This window comes from Xenopus tropicalis, chromosome 9 (assembly GCF_000004195.4).
Source record: "Xenopus tropicalis strain Nigerian chromosome 9, UCB_Xtro_10.0, whole genome shotgun sequence".
Taxonomy (NCBI): domain Eukaryota; kingdom Metazoa; phylum Chordata; class Amphibia; order Anura; family Pipidae; genus Xenopus; species Xenopus tropicalis.
In genome coordinates this window covers 66,676,827-66,690,736 of record NC_030685.2, presented here as the reverse complement: position 1 = coordinate 66,690,736, position 13,910 = coordinate 66,676,827, and the positions used below count along the sequence as shown (strand labels likewise).

Below are 13,910 nucleotides of genomic sequence, written 5' to 3'. Positions count from 1 at the left end.
CTGGGCCAGTTTCTTCTCACCCTAGGCAATGTGTGATGCAAATTAATTGACTTAACAATAACTGTTTAGAAGTAAGGTCTTTATTTTCCCTTCAGCAAGGGTAGACATGGTCTGAATGTATGGTTTGTATTATATATATATATAGGGAATAAACACAAACAAGGTAGGTTATAAATTAGACAGCAAGAATAAATACTTTAGTACTAAGAATTTCGATACACAGTTGGAATGTCCCTGCCCCAAGGAGCTTACAATCTATTAAGAAGAGACGACAGACAGAAACAAAAAAGGGATGGGTAACAAGTGTAGTAATTGGTTCTTCCAGAGCTTTAAGAATAGAGTTAGAGTAAGAGCATTTCTGATAATGGTAGAGCATTCTAGAGTAGTGATATGTGGGTCCACAGTTTGTTATCCCGCACCTGACCTAACCCGCCCACTCCCATCAGACGTGGAACTCCTTTATATGTATAGTAATATTGTACTGTGGTTAAATATTGTTCATCTATGTATGCTGACAATAACATTTCTACTTAAAAATTGGCAATTTAAAGATTTCAAGTAGATGTTAACAGGTGTTGTACGTATTAAGAAGCAGAAAAAGGTATAAAGCCTAGTACAATCATCCCTAGTTTATGTTATGAAGACTAATACATTTCATTCAGTTGTAAAGGCTGACACTGTATGGATCATTTACATCAGTGATCTCCAACCAGTGGCTCGGGGGCAACATGTTGCTCACCAACCCCTTGGATGTTGCTCTCAGTGCCCCCAAACCAGGGAGTTATTTTTGAATTCCTGACTTGGGGGCAAGTTTTGGTTGAATAAAAACAAGAATTACTACCAAATAAGGCCCCTGTAAGCTGATAGTGTGCATAGAGGCTCCCTAATAGCCAATCTTAGCCCTTATTTGGCACCTCCATGAACTTTTATGATGCTTGTGTTGCTCTCCAAGTCTTTTTACCTTTGACTGTGGCTCACGAGTAAACAAGGTTGGGGACCTCATGTAGAGCAGGCTCTACATGATCATAGATCATCCAGAAACATAACATTCACCTGCTTGTCACATGGTTTAATAAATGTTCCTTAAACATCCAGCTCCACTTCTTGATTTCATTCATCAACGACAATTTAAATGGTTTTGTGTCCACTAGAAGCCAGCCATCAAATATCTTCTCACTTTCAAAGCCTCCTACTTCTTTGTATAATGATTCATAAACATTGATCTAGAAGAAAACAAATAAATGAATCTGTGCATCAGTTTTCTCTGGTCACAGTATAGTAATATGCCCAAGGTGTCTAACAGCAAAGCAGAAGCTCCTAAAGCTAATATCCCTGTGGGTGGCTTCTCAGCAAAGAGGACTTGACCACCTCAAATGGTAGATTTTTAGGGAAAGTTTATGTCCATTTAAAGGGAATGTACAGTAGTTAAAAAATGCAATTCATCCAAATGTTGAAGGAAAACTCTCCGGGGCCAAGGGAACCATTAAAATGCAAAATATTCTTCCAATGAGAAGCCTTCGGTGATATTTGTTCCTGCAAGTGGACCTGGGAATTTTAAACTTAGATAATTACAATGCAAAAGTGAGACTCATCAGTGAAAACGTTGATTCCCAGCACTATGTCAGGCATCACACATAAGGAGAATATTGTCTCATTTTGGTTTTGTGATATTACACAGCAATAAAAGATCAGTAGGGTGGGCCTACAGTGGTTAAGTTATTTTCTCAGAAAGGTTTAAAGCTTCAGGTTTAATTGCAGAAACAAAGGATATGAAACATTTACTCAGATCACGCGGGATTCTCATTGGAGGAATGATCTGCATGTTAATGATGTTACTGACGCTGGAATGCTGGTGAAATTTTTAAAGGAGAAAGAAAGGTAAAACTAAGTAAGCTTTATCAGAAAGGTCTAAGTAAATACAGCCATAAGCACTCACAGAAACACTGCATTGTGTTCTCTGTCAAAAAATTTATTGTGTCTGTAATTCATGTGCCAGAAACACGCAGCTTTCTGCTCTCTCCTCTCTCCTGCTTCCCCTCCCTCAAGAATGCTAAGAACTCACTCCCCCCCTTAGGAATGTGGATTTGAGCCAATCAGCAGGAAGTTGACTCATAGGGGCTGATTTACTAACCCACGAATCCGACCCGAATTGGAAAAGTTCCGACTTGAAAACGAACATTTTGTGACTTTTTCGTATGTTTTGCGATTTTTTCGGATTCTGTACGAATTTTTCGTTACCAATACGATTTTTGCGTAAAAACGCGAGTTTTTCGTATCCATTAAAAATGCGCAACTTTTCGCGTAAGTTTTAACGCTACGCAAAATGCGCAACTTTTTACGCAACTTTCGTAATGGATAGGAAAACTCGCGTTTTTACGCAAAAATTGTATTGGTAACGAAAAATTCGTAAAGAATCCGAAAAAATCGCAAAACATACGAAAAAATCGCAAAATACCGATCATTACGAAAAAAACGCAATCGGACTCCATTCGACCCGTTCGTGGGTAAGTAAATCAGCCCCATAGTCTTACTAACTGAGCATGTTCACTTGTTCTGGGTGTCTGTGCAGGAGTGAGGCATTATGGGAATTTTCTTTACAGAGCTCAGCATTTTTTTTTTCCTATGAGGCTTCTGATCATCTGAACAGGTGAAATATGGGGAGACTTAAGGGCACTATTGAGAGAACTGAAGGTATGCCTGCAGCTTGAGATTAACTCTTTACTAGCCTTAACTTCTCCTTTAATTAAGCAATATTGCCTTTAAAATACAACCCTGGTTCCAGCACGATGTAGCCCTTGATAATATGTTTGTAATATTTGTAGACCACCAACAATAGAACAAAAGATTCAGTTTTAGGAAACTATATATATATAGCTTTATAGTGAATATTTACCTTTCCCAAAACTGACTCCTTTGATTCCCCCTCAGCTTTCCAATCAGAATTCCAGATACAAGAGATTCATTTAATGAGAATCAGCCTTACAAGCTTTACAGCAGTCATCTCCTTGTTATCTAACATATTTTAATTACAGTGCAATTGTTTTTTTTTTTTTTGCTTCTAATCGTAAATTGTAATCGAACTTTGGGAGGGAGGTTATAGTGCTGTTTACTCTCAGCTAGAGACAATGTATTCAATGTATTCAGCAACGATCATATAAAATGAGGACTTTGATAAAAGTTTTATTGCAATTAAAGAATCCATCTCTATGGCTGCATTTCCCATCTGATTGTACAGGTATGGGATCTGTTATCCGGAAACCTATTATCCAGAAAGTTCCGAATTACGGTAAGGACATCTTCCACAGACTCCTTTTAATCAAATAATTCACATTTCGATTTCTCTGTAATAATAAAACAGTAATTTGTACTTGTTCCCAACTAAGATATAATTACCCCTTATTGGGGGCAGAACAGCCCTATTGGGTTTATTTAATGGTTAAATGATTCCCTTTTCTCTGTAATAATAAAACAGTAATTTGTACTTGTTCCCAACTAAGATATAACTAATGAAGACTTAAGGTATCTGGGAAACCCCAGGTCCCGGACAAGGGATCTTTCCATAATTTGAATCTTCATAGCTTAAGTCTGCCAAAAAATCATGTAAACATTAAATGAACCCAATAGGATCATTTGGTCTAAAGTAAGGATTAATTATATCTTAGTTGTGATCAAGTACAGGTACTGTTTTATTATTACAGAGAAAAGGGAATCATTTAACCATTAAATAAACCCAATAGGGCTGTTCTGCCCCCAATAAGGGGTAATTATATCTTAGTTGGGATCAAGTACAGGTACTGTTTTATTATTACAGAGAAAAGGGAATCATTTAACCATTAAATAAACCCAATAGGGCTGTTCTGCCCCCAATAAGGGGTAATTATATCTTAGTTGGGATCAAGTACAGGTACTGTTTTATTATTACAGAGAAAAGGGAATCATTTAACCATTAAATAAACCCAATAGGGCTGTTCTGCCCCCAATAAGGGGTAATTATATCTTAGTTGGGATCAAGTACAGGTACTGTTTTATTATTACAGAGAAAAAGGAAATCATTCCAGTCAATTATCGTCAGGGTGGAAAAAAATCTGTTGTCCTCTTTAAGAAGTATCCCTGTATCTTCTTTCCTTTCCTTACAATGTTCTTCTTCATTGAATCCCATTTAGGGCGAGGAACAGGGGTTATATACATTTTGGTATGTGATGGCTCTAAAGCCACAGCAGAAAGATGATGTTCAGCTACACGGCCTTTATTAGCAGGGCATCTATGCAAGAAGCCATAATATTTCGCAGTGGGTGATGGTGCAAATTGAGCCATTTCTTTCCCTTTCTTACCTGTTTCTCGAAGTGCTCTAACTGTGGCGTACATTTTTGCAGCTCATAATCTGCATACAATTCCATTTCTTCTGTGCTAAGAAATCGACCATACAGAAGAAACTGCTTCATGAACTCCGCTTTATCATCCGTCCACAAATAGCTGTACTTTTCAAAGTGTCTCTGATACACTTTCACATTAACAATGGTCGAATGCACCCTTCTCATAATTTCCCCGTGCATTTCCCTCAGCTTCTCTGTCTCATCAACATCTTGCTGGATGCGGGAAATAAAATGTAGTTGTAGTTAAGAGCTATGATTATTTGCCCAGTAAAGAATATGAACACACACAAATGGGTTTTCAGAAAAACTATCTCTTGTAATATACAGTGTCTGTGTGTTCAGCCATAAGTACTATGGAGTATGGTCGTCATGGTGAGCTCAATGATACTATTCTGGATATATTGGCATTCATCATAATGCAATGTTGTGATGTAATTTAACCCTAATCAACCCAAAACAGAAATCACTCCTACTTATATTTTGGCTCACTTTGGTCTTAGGCCTAAATAATGATCCAGACAGACTGTTTGAAGACATGTATTCTTCTTCACAAGGATCCAAGTCACCCAAACCTCTAGGATTTTCTTCTGACTTCAAAACATCATCTCTCCCAACCAAGGTAATCTCAAAAGGTAACAAGGAATCACGGAGGATCACACCTGGTCCTACTGCTACTCAAAGGGGCTGATTTACTAATCCACGAATCCGAATCCGGAATGTGGAAAAATCAAATTAAAAAAGAACATTTTGCGATTTTTTCGTAAATTGTCGTGACTTTTTCGTAGCCATTACGACTTGCTCGTAAATTGTCGTGACTTTTTCGTAGCCATTACGACTTGCTCGTAAATTGTCGTGACTTTTTCGTAGCCATTACGACTTGCTCATATATTGTCGCGGCTTTTTCGTATTGAGTGCTTGTAAACGGCGGACAAACCTTTGTGACTTTGCATGATTTTGGAAGCCTCCCATAGGACTCAATGGCACTCTGCAGCTCCAACCTGGCCCAAGGAAAGTCTCCCATAGGGCTCAATGGCACTCTGCAGCTCCAACCTGGCCCAAGGAAAGTCTCCCATAGGGCTCAATGGCACTCTGCAGCTCCAACCCGGCCCAAGGAAAGTCTCCCATAGGACTCAATGGCACTCTGCAGCTCCAACCCGGCCCAAGGAAAGTCTCCCATAGGGCTCAATGGCACTCTGCAGCTCCAACCCGGCCCAAGGAAAGTCTCCCATAGGGCTCAATGGCACTCTGCAGCTCCAACCCGGCCCAAGGAAAGTCTCCCATAGGGCTCAATGGCACTCTGCAGCTCCAACCTGGCCCAAGGAAAGTCTCCCATAGGGCTCAATGGCACTCTGCAGCTCCAACCCGGCCCAAGGAAAGCCTCCCATAGGGCTCAATGGCACTCTGCAGCTCCAACCTGGCCCAAGGAAAGTCTCCCATAGGGCTGAATGGCACTCTGCAGCTCCAACCCGGCCCAAGGAAAGTCTCCCATAGGGCTCAATGGCACTCTGCAGCTCCAACCCGGCCCAAGGAAAGCCTCCCATAGGGCTCAATGGCACTTTGTAGCTCCAACCTGGCCCAAGGAAAGTCTCCCATAGGGCTCAATGGCACTCTGCAGCTCCAACCTGGCCCAAGGAAAGTCTCCCATAGGGCTCAATGGCACTCTGCAGCTCCAACCCAGCCCAAGGAAAGTCTCCCATAGGGCTCAATGGCACTCTGCAGCTCCAACCTGGCCCAAGGAAAGTCACGATACTGAAGCTTGAATGAATCTGAAACTTTCGTACTCGGCACGATGGCTACGAAAGTCAATTTACGAAAAAAATCGCAAAATACCGATTATTATGAAAAAAACGCATTTGGACGCTTATCGGACGTTCGTGGATTAGTAAATGTGCCCCAAAGAGTACAAAGTATTCTCCACTAGGAGAAAAAGCTTAAAAATAAAAAATATTGAAGCGATGTTCAATGCCAGAACCCTCTTCCCGGGGGATCCTAACTGAAGCCCATTTGTACTATATGTGTGCATAACAGTTTATCTGTCCCAAAGGTTGGGAGATCAGGTGTGGTCTAAACACTATTTTCTGTGGGACCCAGTGTACTACGTCTGACTACTGTTGGACCACTACAGCATACAGCTGTTAAAGGTTCATGGAAGCTGTATTTTATTAAGAGTGGGAGGGCTACAGTTGCAGAAGATTTTAAGATATACATCAATTTTGGGTTTCTTAGTACTTTTGCACTTGCAACTGGGAGGTGGAGCCAGATGGAGAATTTACACTTTGCTCTGTCTTCCGCCCATTTAGCTGAGACCCCCCCAAAAAGCACTATTGATGGCTTTGTTATCCACTGTAGGAGGTGTCCTTCTTATTGGTCAAAAAGATTTAGGAGCCAATTTAAGATATACTTGAAAATATTCTTAAGAACCACAAATAATCAATATTTATTTAAGAAAAAATCTGCAAAAAGTCACCAGAAAAGACCCGGCAAGTAAAAGCTGAAGAGGTTCAATAGAAATCAATGAGAATTGTCCCTAACAACTTTATTTAATTTTCCAGTTTAATAAAACATTCGAGTTAATGGAACAGCATGATTCTCAGGTTTACCTCCTCCATGGAAATAAAGGGGGGGGGGAAGGGAATTAACCCCTCATAAACATGGAACAGATGGCTGACTAAGTTACTAGGCAGATGTGGTGACAAGGTAAAATAGGCAGCCAGGTCCGTTTGGATGTAGATTTTATGATCAGTGATCCAGGCTGGGATAATACGGCTGAGCAGATATGTTAAGACTGTAACATTGCTATTGGCTGGCTCGGTGGCCTGTTAAGTTTTATGGAATCAATGCATTTATAGTTATAGTTTCAGTTTTTCACAAGTATATCAATAGGGTTGATAAATGTCTGTGGAATTTCTCCACCTTGATAACTGGTCTGTGTTCCATTTATTCACTGTTAATGCTATATATATATTGGTTTAAGGGGTTTAGTATACCAGCCCCATGGACTTTCTCTGTATATGGGAGTGTGTTATATGTTTTGTGGGTTCTGTGGGTTTCTAGGAGTGCATAACCTGATGTTTAAATAAAGGTTGTTTTCTTTGTTGAAATATAACTGTCAGTAGGAAAGACACTTACCTGATATGTTTCTTTTCCGAGATGTGCTGCTACCCGGGGTATAAAAGATGCAATCTGATAGGTGTCTCTAAGCAAGCTCTCTATTATGTTAGAGAAATTATCACTGATTTTAGACTCCAAAGAAGGTCTAAAAGTCATTTCACCTCCACTGAGGACAAGCTCAACTTCAAACAAAGGGCTTTTTTTAAGAGATGCCTCTGTGTTATCAATCAAGTACTGAAGTGAATGCTTCACTGCCTTACATAATCCCTCTTGAATAATGTGGTCCAAGTATTCTGTATATACCTTCCATATGTCCGAAATGGGATCTGCTTGGAACAGTTGCTGGTTGTTCTGCAAAACAATTCAGTTACTTACTAAGTGAGTGAACACAACCATAGCAATAGTAAACAGTGTCAATAAGCCTGGCAATTTGACCAGCAGCACACACATATATATATATATATATAATATATATAATAATATATATATAATATATAAGTAATTGGTTGCCTTATGAGTTTTGCTTGTTTTCCAGTATGAAGTAAAAGCATCATAAATGGCTAGTAGCGATGAGCGATTTTTTTTGCCAGGCATGGATTCACAGCGAATTGCAGCATTTCGCCATTGTCGAATTGTTTTGCGAAACTTCCGTGAAAATTTGCGTCAAAAGGGGCAGTTGCGTCCAATCGGGCCCAGGTGACAAAAAAATAGACGCGGGCGACAAAAAATCACACAACAAATACGTTTCGCAAATTTTTCACCATTTCGAGGATTTTCTTGCTGTTTCGCGAAATTTTATGGCAAAGCTAAACGGGACAGATTCGCTCATCACTAATGGCTAGACCTTAAATGTCTAGACTCTGTGAAATTAAGAGCATGGCAAGTAAAATGTTCAGTCTGAATGTCCAAGAGGTCACACCAAGTGCCTTTGCATCACTGAAGCTAATACCAGTGTACTATAGACAGCCAGAAACACTGCTCCCGATTCACAGTGGCTAAAATCTTGTAAATCTGTGCTAGAATTTTGTCATATGCTTTAAAGAAAATGTAACAAAAAATGCTCCAGTCTCCAATGCATTTGGCACAAATAAAAAACAAAGGGAAAAAAGCCCATTGGCTTTAATGAATTTGGTGCAGGAGAAAACATGGTGGAAAAAATCCCAATTGACTTCAATGCATTTGGCAATATTTTAGAGAAATTTTACGAAATGCTAAAACGCATCACCAGTTGTGTTCAAAAATAATTTTTTATGAAAAGTGCCCACCTAAGTACTTTGGTGACTGGGCGGACCCACGTTAGCCCTATATAGTATGGTGGAGAATGCTTAAAATAGCAATAGTCAAGTTCATTTGGGTCACCCATGGTCGAACAACACTGTTATAGAAAGATTCTGTCCCCTTTTCTTATACAAAATAGCCTATCTCTATTCTGAATAACTGCATTTACAGATATTATAATCAGCTAATGCATTTGAAAATGCACATGAAAAGTTTGTGGTTGCGATCCAAAAGTTACAAAATGTTCGAATCCGAACGTTCAGAAATGGCACAAAACCTTTCTGGCTTTGAAACTTCAATGCATGATTTTGGAAGCCTCCCATAGGACTCAATAGGGTTGATTCACTAAAGTGAAGTCAGCGGTATCGCATGCTTTTTTGCGTTAAAATTGACGGGAAAAAAAACGTGTGCGTTAAATAGCGTGCAACCGAATGCGTTAATTTTAACGCATTGCGTTAATTAGCGCGCAGAAATAATACTAATGCATGATTCACAAACACTTAGATGCGCTAAATATCGCATTAGTCTGTGCAAAAATGAACACCTACTTGAGGCAGGCGATAATTATAGAAAAGTACAGTTAATGAGCTTTTGGCAACACAATATGGACTTTGCAGTGGGATTTATTCAAGTCTGTGTTGGCCCTAGAGTGATGCAGCCGCCAGTTTGCAGGGAAATGGTCATTTTTAGAACAGTAGTTTTCTGAAAGTAATAGCGTGTATGGCTAATATGGCGTGTGTTTTTTCGCACGCAGTGACAGTTTGTGCGTGCTGCATTAATTAGCGCGTGTTGCATCAAATACCGCACGAAAATAGTCTTCGCGACTTAACCAAACAGCATCGTGTGTAAATTAACGCAAGTATCCTTTTAGTGAATCGTGAGTTAAGACGCGAAAAATAAGATGCAATAAAATTTTTAACGCATGCTATAAATAGCGTTTGCTTTAACGCACCTTAGTGAATCAACCCTAATGGCACTCTGCAGCTCCAACCTGGCCAAAAGAAAGTCACGATACCAAAGCTTGAATGATTTCCAAAATGTTTGTTGTCGTTGCGACAAATACAATTTTCTCGCGGAAAATTATACATACCACAAAAAGTAGCGGAAATTAATGAAAATATTGTGGTCAATATGAAAAGTTCTATAAATTGGAAAAAATACAAATTTTTCTCATTCGTACTCAGTCGTGGTTTAATGAATGGGCCCCTAAGTGTAATGCTAAGTGGAGGCTGAGAGTGAAAGCACAAGCTTATTCCCAGCTGTATATTACACATACCTGTAGAAGCTCTTGTATTTTACTGCCAACGTCACTTGCTACAGCATATTGTTTGTCTGTTCTCTCTTTGTCTCGTAGGCGCAACAGTGGAATGGTTTTACCATATTTTCTCACTACAAACAAATTCACATGAAGTTTGTCCAAAAGACACTGCATCATTTCCACATTCTGTTTGGCTTTTAAGACTCTGCTACCAACGCCACACACCAGCTCTTTGGTCTCTTCAATATATGTGTCTAAATCCTCCGTCTGCCATGTCAGAAGAGAAAGTGCCGGTTTCATCTTATCCTCCATGGCTTGAAGTTCATCTTGCATAAGATCCCTCTCTACTTGCAAGATTGTGCGCTGCAGCCTATTAAACCATTCCGTTATGAGATTCAGGCTTCCAATATGCTAGTTATGAAATAAATGGAATAAAATGTAACAAAAAATATATTAATGCACATGGTGTAATCAAATATATAATTCTACTGACCTGGTGGCTATCTGTAGGACATGGGCATCAGTCTGCATTGGCTGGCCACCATATAAATACCAATAATTGTACAGAATGTTATCACCGGTACATGTACATGAGCAAAGGTTGAGCTTTTAGCTGGCCATACACACAAAGATTTTGATCTTTTCAACCATGCACATTAATATATCCAAGGTACAAAGATATTGGTTGTGATCATCAACCCAACATGCATGTACCAAATATTGTATCAAAATGAGTTTTTTTATGATTTTATCAGTACATGTAATGCCAGCAGTTCCTGTGCCAAATTGGACTAATCCAATCTTTGCATCAATGGGCTAATCTCATCCTCTCCCTGACTCCTTTCTAACCCACCTGATATATATCTAGCTGATTGTTGGCCAGATATCAGTCAGACAGGCTATCAGAGAGGACCTGGTAGAACAATAAATAAGCCAATAAACTGCATTTAGTCTGGAAACACCCTTAATAAGAAAAACCCCAGGTCCCATATAACAGGGCTCATTGCAGTCATTGTACCTTTTTAAATGTTGTCCTTCTAACATAGAGCTCCTTGGCCACTTCTGGGATGTCAGGCAATTTCATAAACTCAAGATAAGTCACGTCACGTAGAACAGCTGCTAACTAGAAAGATATTTTATTAATATTCCGTGATTGATATTAGTAACAATAAGGATAAGGAACATTTCAAGCGGCACATTTATTAAAATAAAGGGAGAACATTCTCAACAAAATCCTCCTCCAAAGCCTTCAGAGAAGAACCCAGCATCTTCTCTTGTGATAAAAGACTCCAGAGGTGACAGCATCAATGGCTGTCGGGGCAGATGGATTCAGCTGTACAGGAGAAGGGTCCAATGGGAAACCTCACCACAAGCTGGGTTCATGTAGGAGATAAAACTGGAGGATGTAGAAACCATGCATGTAAAAGCAGGGGCATAACAATAAGGAAAGAAGACCCAGAGACAAAATAGGACATTTTCTTGACATTTTGGTGGCTAATATTTTTTGCTGTGGAGCTCAGCATCTTACTCCACTGCTCCAGATTCAGACAGTAAGACAATTACCAGTGTGTGGAACAACTCCTGGGCAAGCAAACCTATATTTTCAGTTCTCTAGTGACAAAACACCAGGTTTATGCAATGGAACACTAAACTTCAGCTAGGTGCTTTTGTAAAAGTAGCCTGGTGCATTAAACATTACTAAAAATGTGCAGTGAGTCAATATACCTTAGGATTAAAATTTGTGTCATAGACGCCATTATTGTCACATCTGAGAATGGGCTGGTTGAGATATGTCTCACAGCAGTCACTGAGATCCTGAGCCCAGACACTGAATGTCTCCTTGTCGTGTTCATCTAAAAGTTTCATAAACTTGTCATATTTTTCAAAGATTCGATTTGCTTCTTCATTTTGCAGAGCTCTGGGAAAGACAAAGAGTGAACTCTGTTGATGAATAGGACCTTAAGAAAATCAGTGTTTCAGTTTATGCCATAAGAGGGTGGTTAAACAGAAAGCAGTGTTGGGTCAAGAACTATTAGGGGTTCTTCCCAGGCCTGGAATGGGATTTAAAATAGGCCCTGGCATTTCAAGTACACAGAGGCCCAAACAGCCCCCACCAGCCCAATAAATAGTGACTGTCTATGGCATCTTACAGCAGCCCCTCTGGCATTTGCCAGAACCCACAGATTGCCAGTCACGACCTGGTTCTTTCCTATGTGATATTTTTGCATTTTTTCAGTAAGGAGTGAGGCTTATGGATTTAGGCAGAATAGGATATCTGAATCCTTCAGATCACTGTGTTTTTGAGTAGCCCAAAAGTTGCCGCAAATCAACCCCACTGACTTCTATAGTACACACATAAAACTGCTCGTGCCAATGTTTGTTAGGTGATTTTGCTGATTAAATAAAAAGAATTTGGCAGAATGTATTTACGGTTCTATTTATTTTGGAGTCCAGTTCTCAGTTTTGAAGCCCCTGTTGCCTCTCTACCATCTAACCTCTCAAGACATATGCATTTCAGTGGCTGACATGCAGAATCATGCCCCATATGTAATAAAAGCCACTAAGTTTGCCCTGGAGCAGTAATCCATGGCAACCAATAAGATGTTTGTTTTTAAACAGGTGACCAGTAAATGCTACCTTTTGATTGGTTGGTATAGGTTACTGCTCCTGGGCAAACTTGGTGCCTTTTATTATGTAACCCCAATGGTGTGTTAGCCTCTAATGTACATACATATTTATATAGATGGCTTCAGTGACAGCAAGGCTGGAGAAAGTCCAGGAGGCTTGGCATCTAGACTGGTGTATCAATCTAAGGGTTGGTCCCACTGTTAACATAGTTAGACTTCTGGGGAAGAACTGTGAACTATTAAGGTATGTCCAGCCTACAGCGTGAGGGCTGCAGAAAGGACATTATTCATTTAAATACTAACCAACTTTATTTGTAGATAACAAATATGTACTGTAAAACTTAACTATGGCTGTAACCCCCACTTCCTTCCTCCCCCCCTCTTTTTCTGTATCCCTATCCCTGTTTATATACAAAATCAATAAAAATAATTAATGAAAAAAAAAAATCATATCCGACTTATACAACATATCATTATTTTCTTTTCTGTACATCCCCTTCCCCATGAAGTTTCTTTCACTATCCCGGAGAATAAAGTAAAGGCAAGACATGATAATAAATATGATTTTCAGATCCATTGGTCTTTACCTGAGACTGGTGTGTTTGAAGCAACTTCTGTGCTTTTCCATTCTCTCTCGCAGTTCCTGGGACAATTTTAGGGTTCCTGAAGTGACTGGCATATTTTTATGAAGAACACCCTGCCCATCATTCCACTGCAAACACAATCCAGAATAGAAATGGTTACAGTTTGCCAACAGAGAGCAGGAATTTGCTCATTTACTAACAAGACTGGGTGGAACCAGGCTACTTATAACTCGTGGGAAGTTCCATTAATTGTGGGCACATCATCAGGATATAAAGGTCGTATTTGTGCCTAATTTCCTTTTATAAATTCACCTTGGGGAATGGATTTAAGTCGATTTCCTGCTATAAAAATGCCTATGTTATCAGTCATACCACTAGTAATGGCTGAGATGCAGTAGCCTAAAATGGGATAATTTGTTTTCTATCCTGTTGTCAAATTTTAGCCAATAACACATTTGGGAAATACTAAAGCTTTTTGTTTTCCTATGGCAGGTTACATGCATGCTGCACTGGATTGCAGGAACTATTGCACTTGTGCATTAAGTACAGGCATGGGATCCTTTATCTGTAAAACTTTTATCCAGAAAGCTCCAAATTACAGGAAGCTATCTCCAATATACCCTATTTTAAGTAAATAATGTGTGGAAGTGTATTACTTTGTATTTGATCCAAACTCAAA

General features: G+C 39.5%; 1 protein-coding gene across 1 annotated transcript in view; it reads right to left on the bottom strand.

The window, feature by feature from the left end:
* The window catches only part of LOC100497531 (dynein heavy chain 11, axonemal), a 187,259-nt gene that overhangs the window by 153,798 nt on the left and 19,551 nt on the right, over positions 1–13,910 (bottom strand). Inside the window, exons 11-16 of the mRNA XM_031893873.1 lie at positions 13,235–13,359; positions 11,746–11,938; positions 10,039–10,431; positions 7,503–7,835; positions 4,332–4,586; positions 1,054–1,223 (exon numbers count right to left, since the gene is read on the bottom strand). Coding sequence (XP_031749733.1) covers positions 1,054–1,223; positions 4,332–4,586; positions 7,503–7,835; positions 10,039–10,431; positions 11,746–11,938; positions 13,235–13,359 — 1,469 coding nt within the window. The remainder of the gene's footprint in view (positions 1–1,053; positions 1,224–4,331; positions 4,587–7,502; positions 7,836–10,038; positions 10,432–11,745; positions 11,939–13,234; positions 13,360–13,910) is intronic.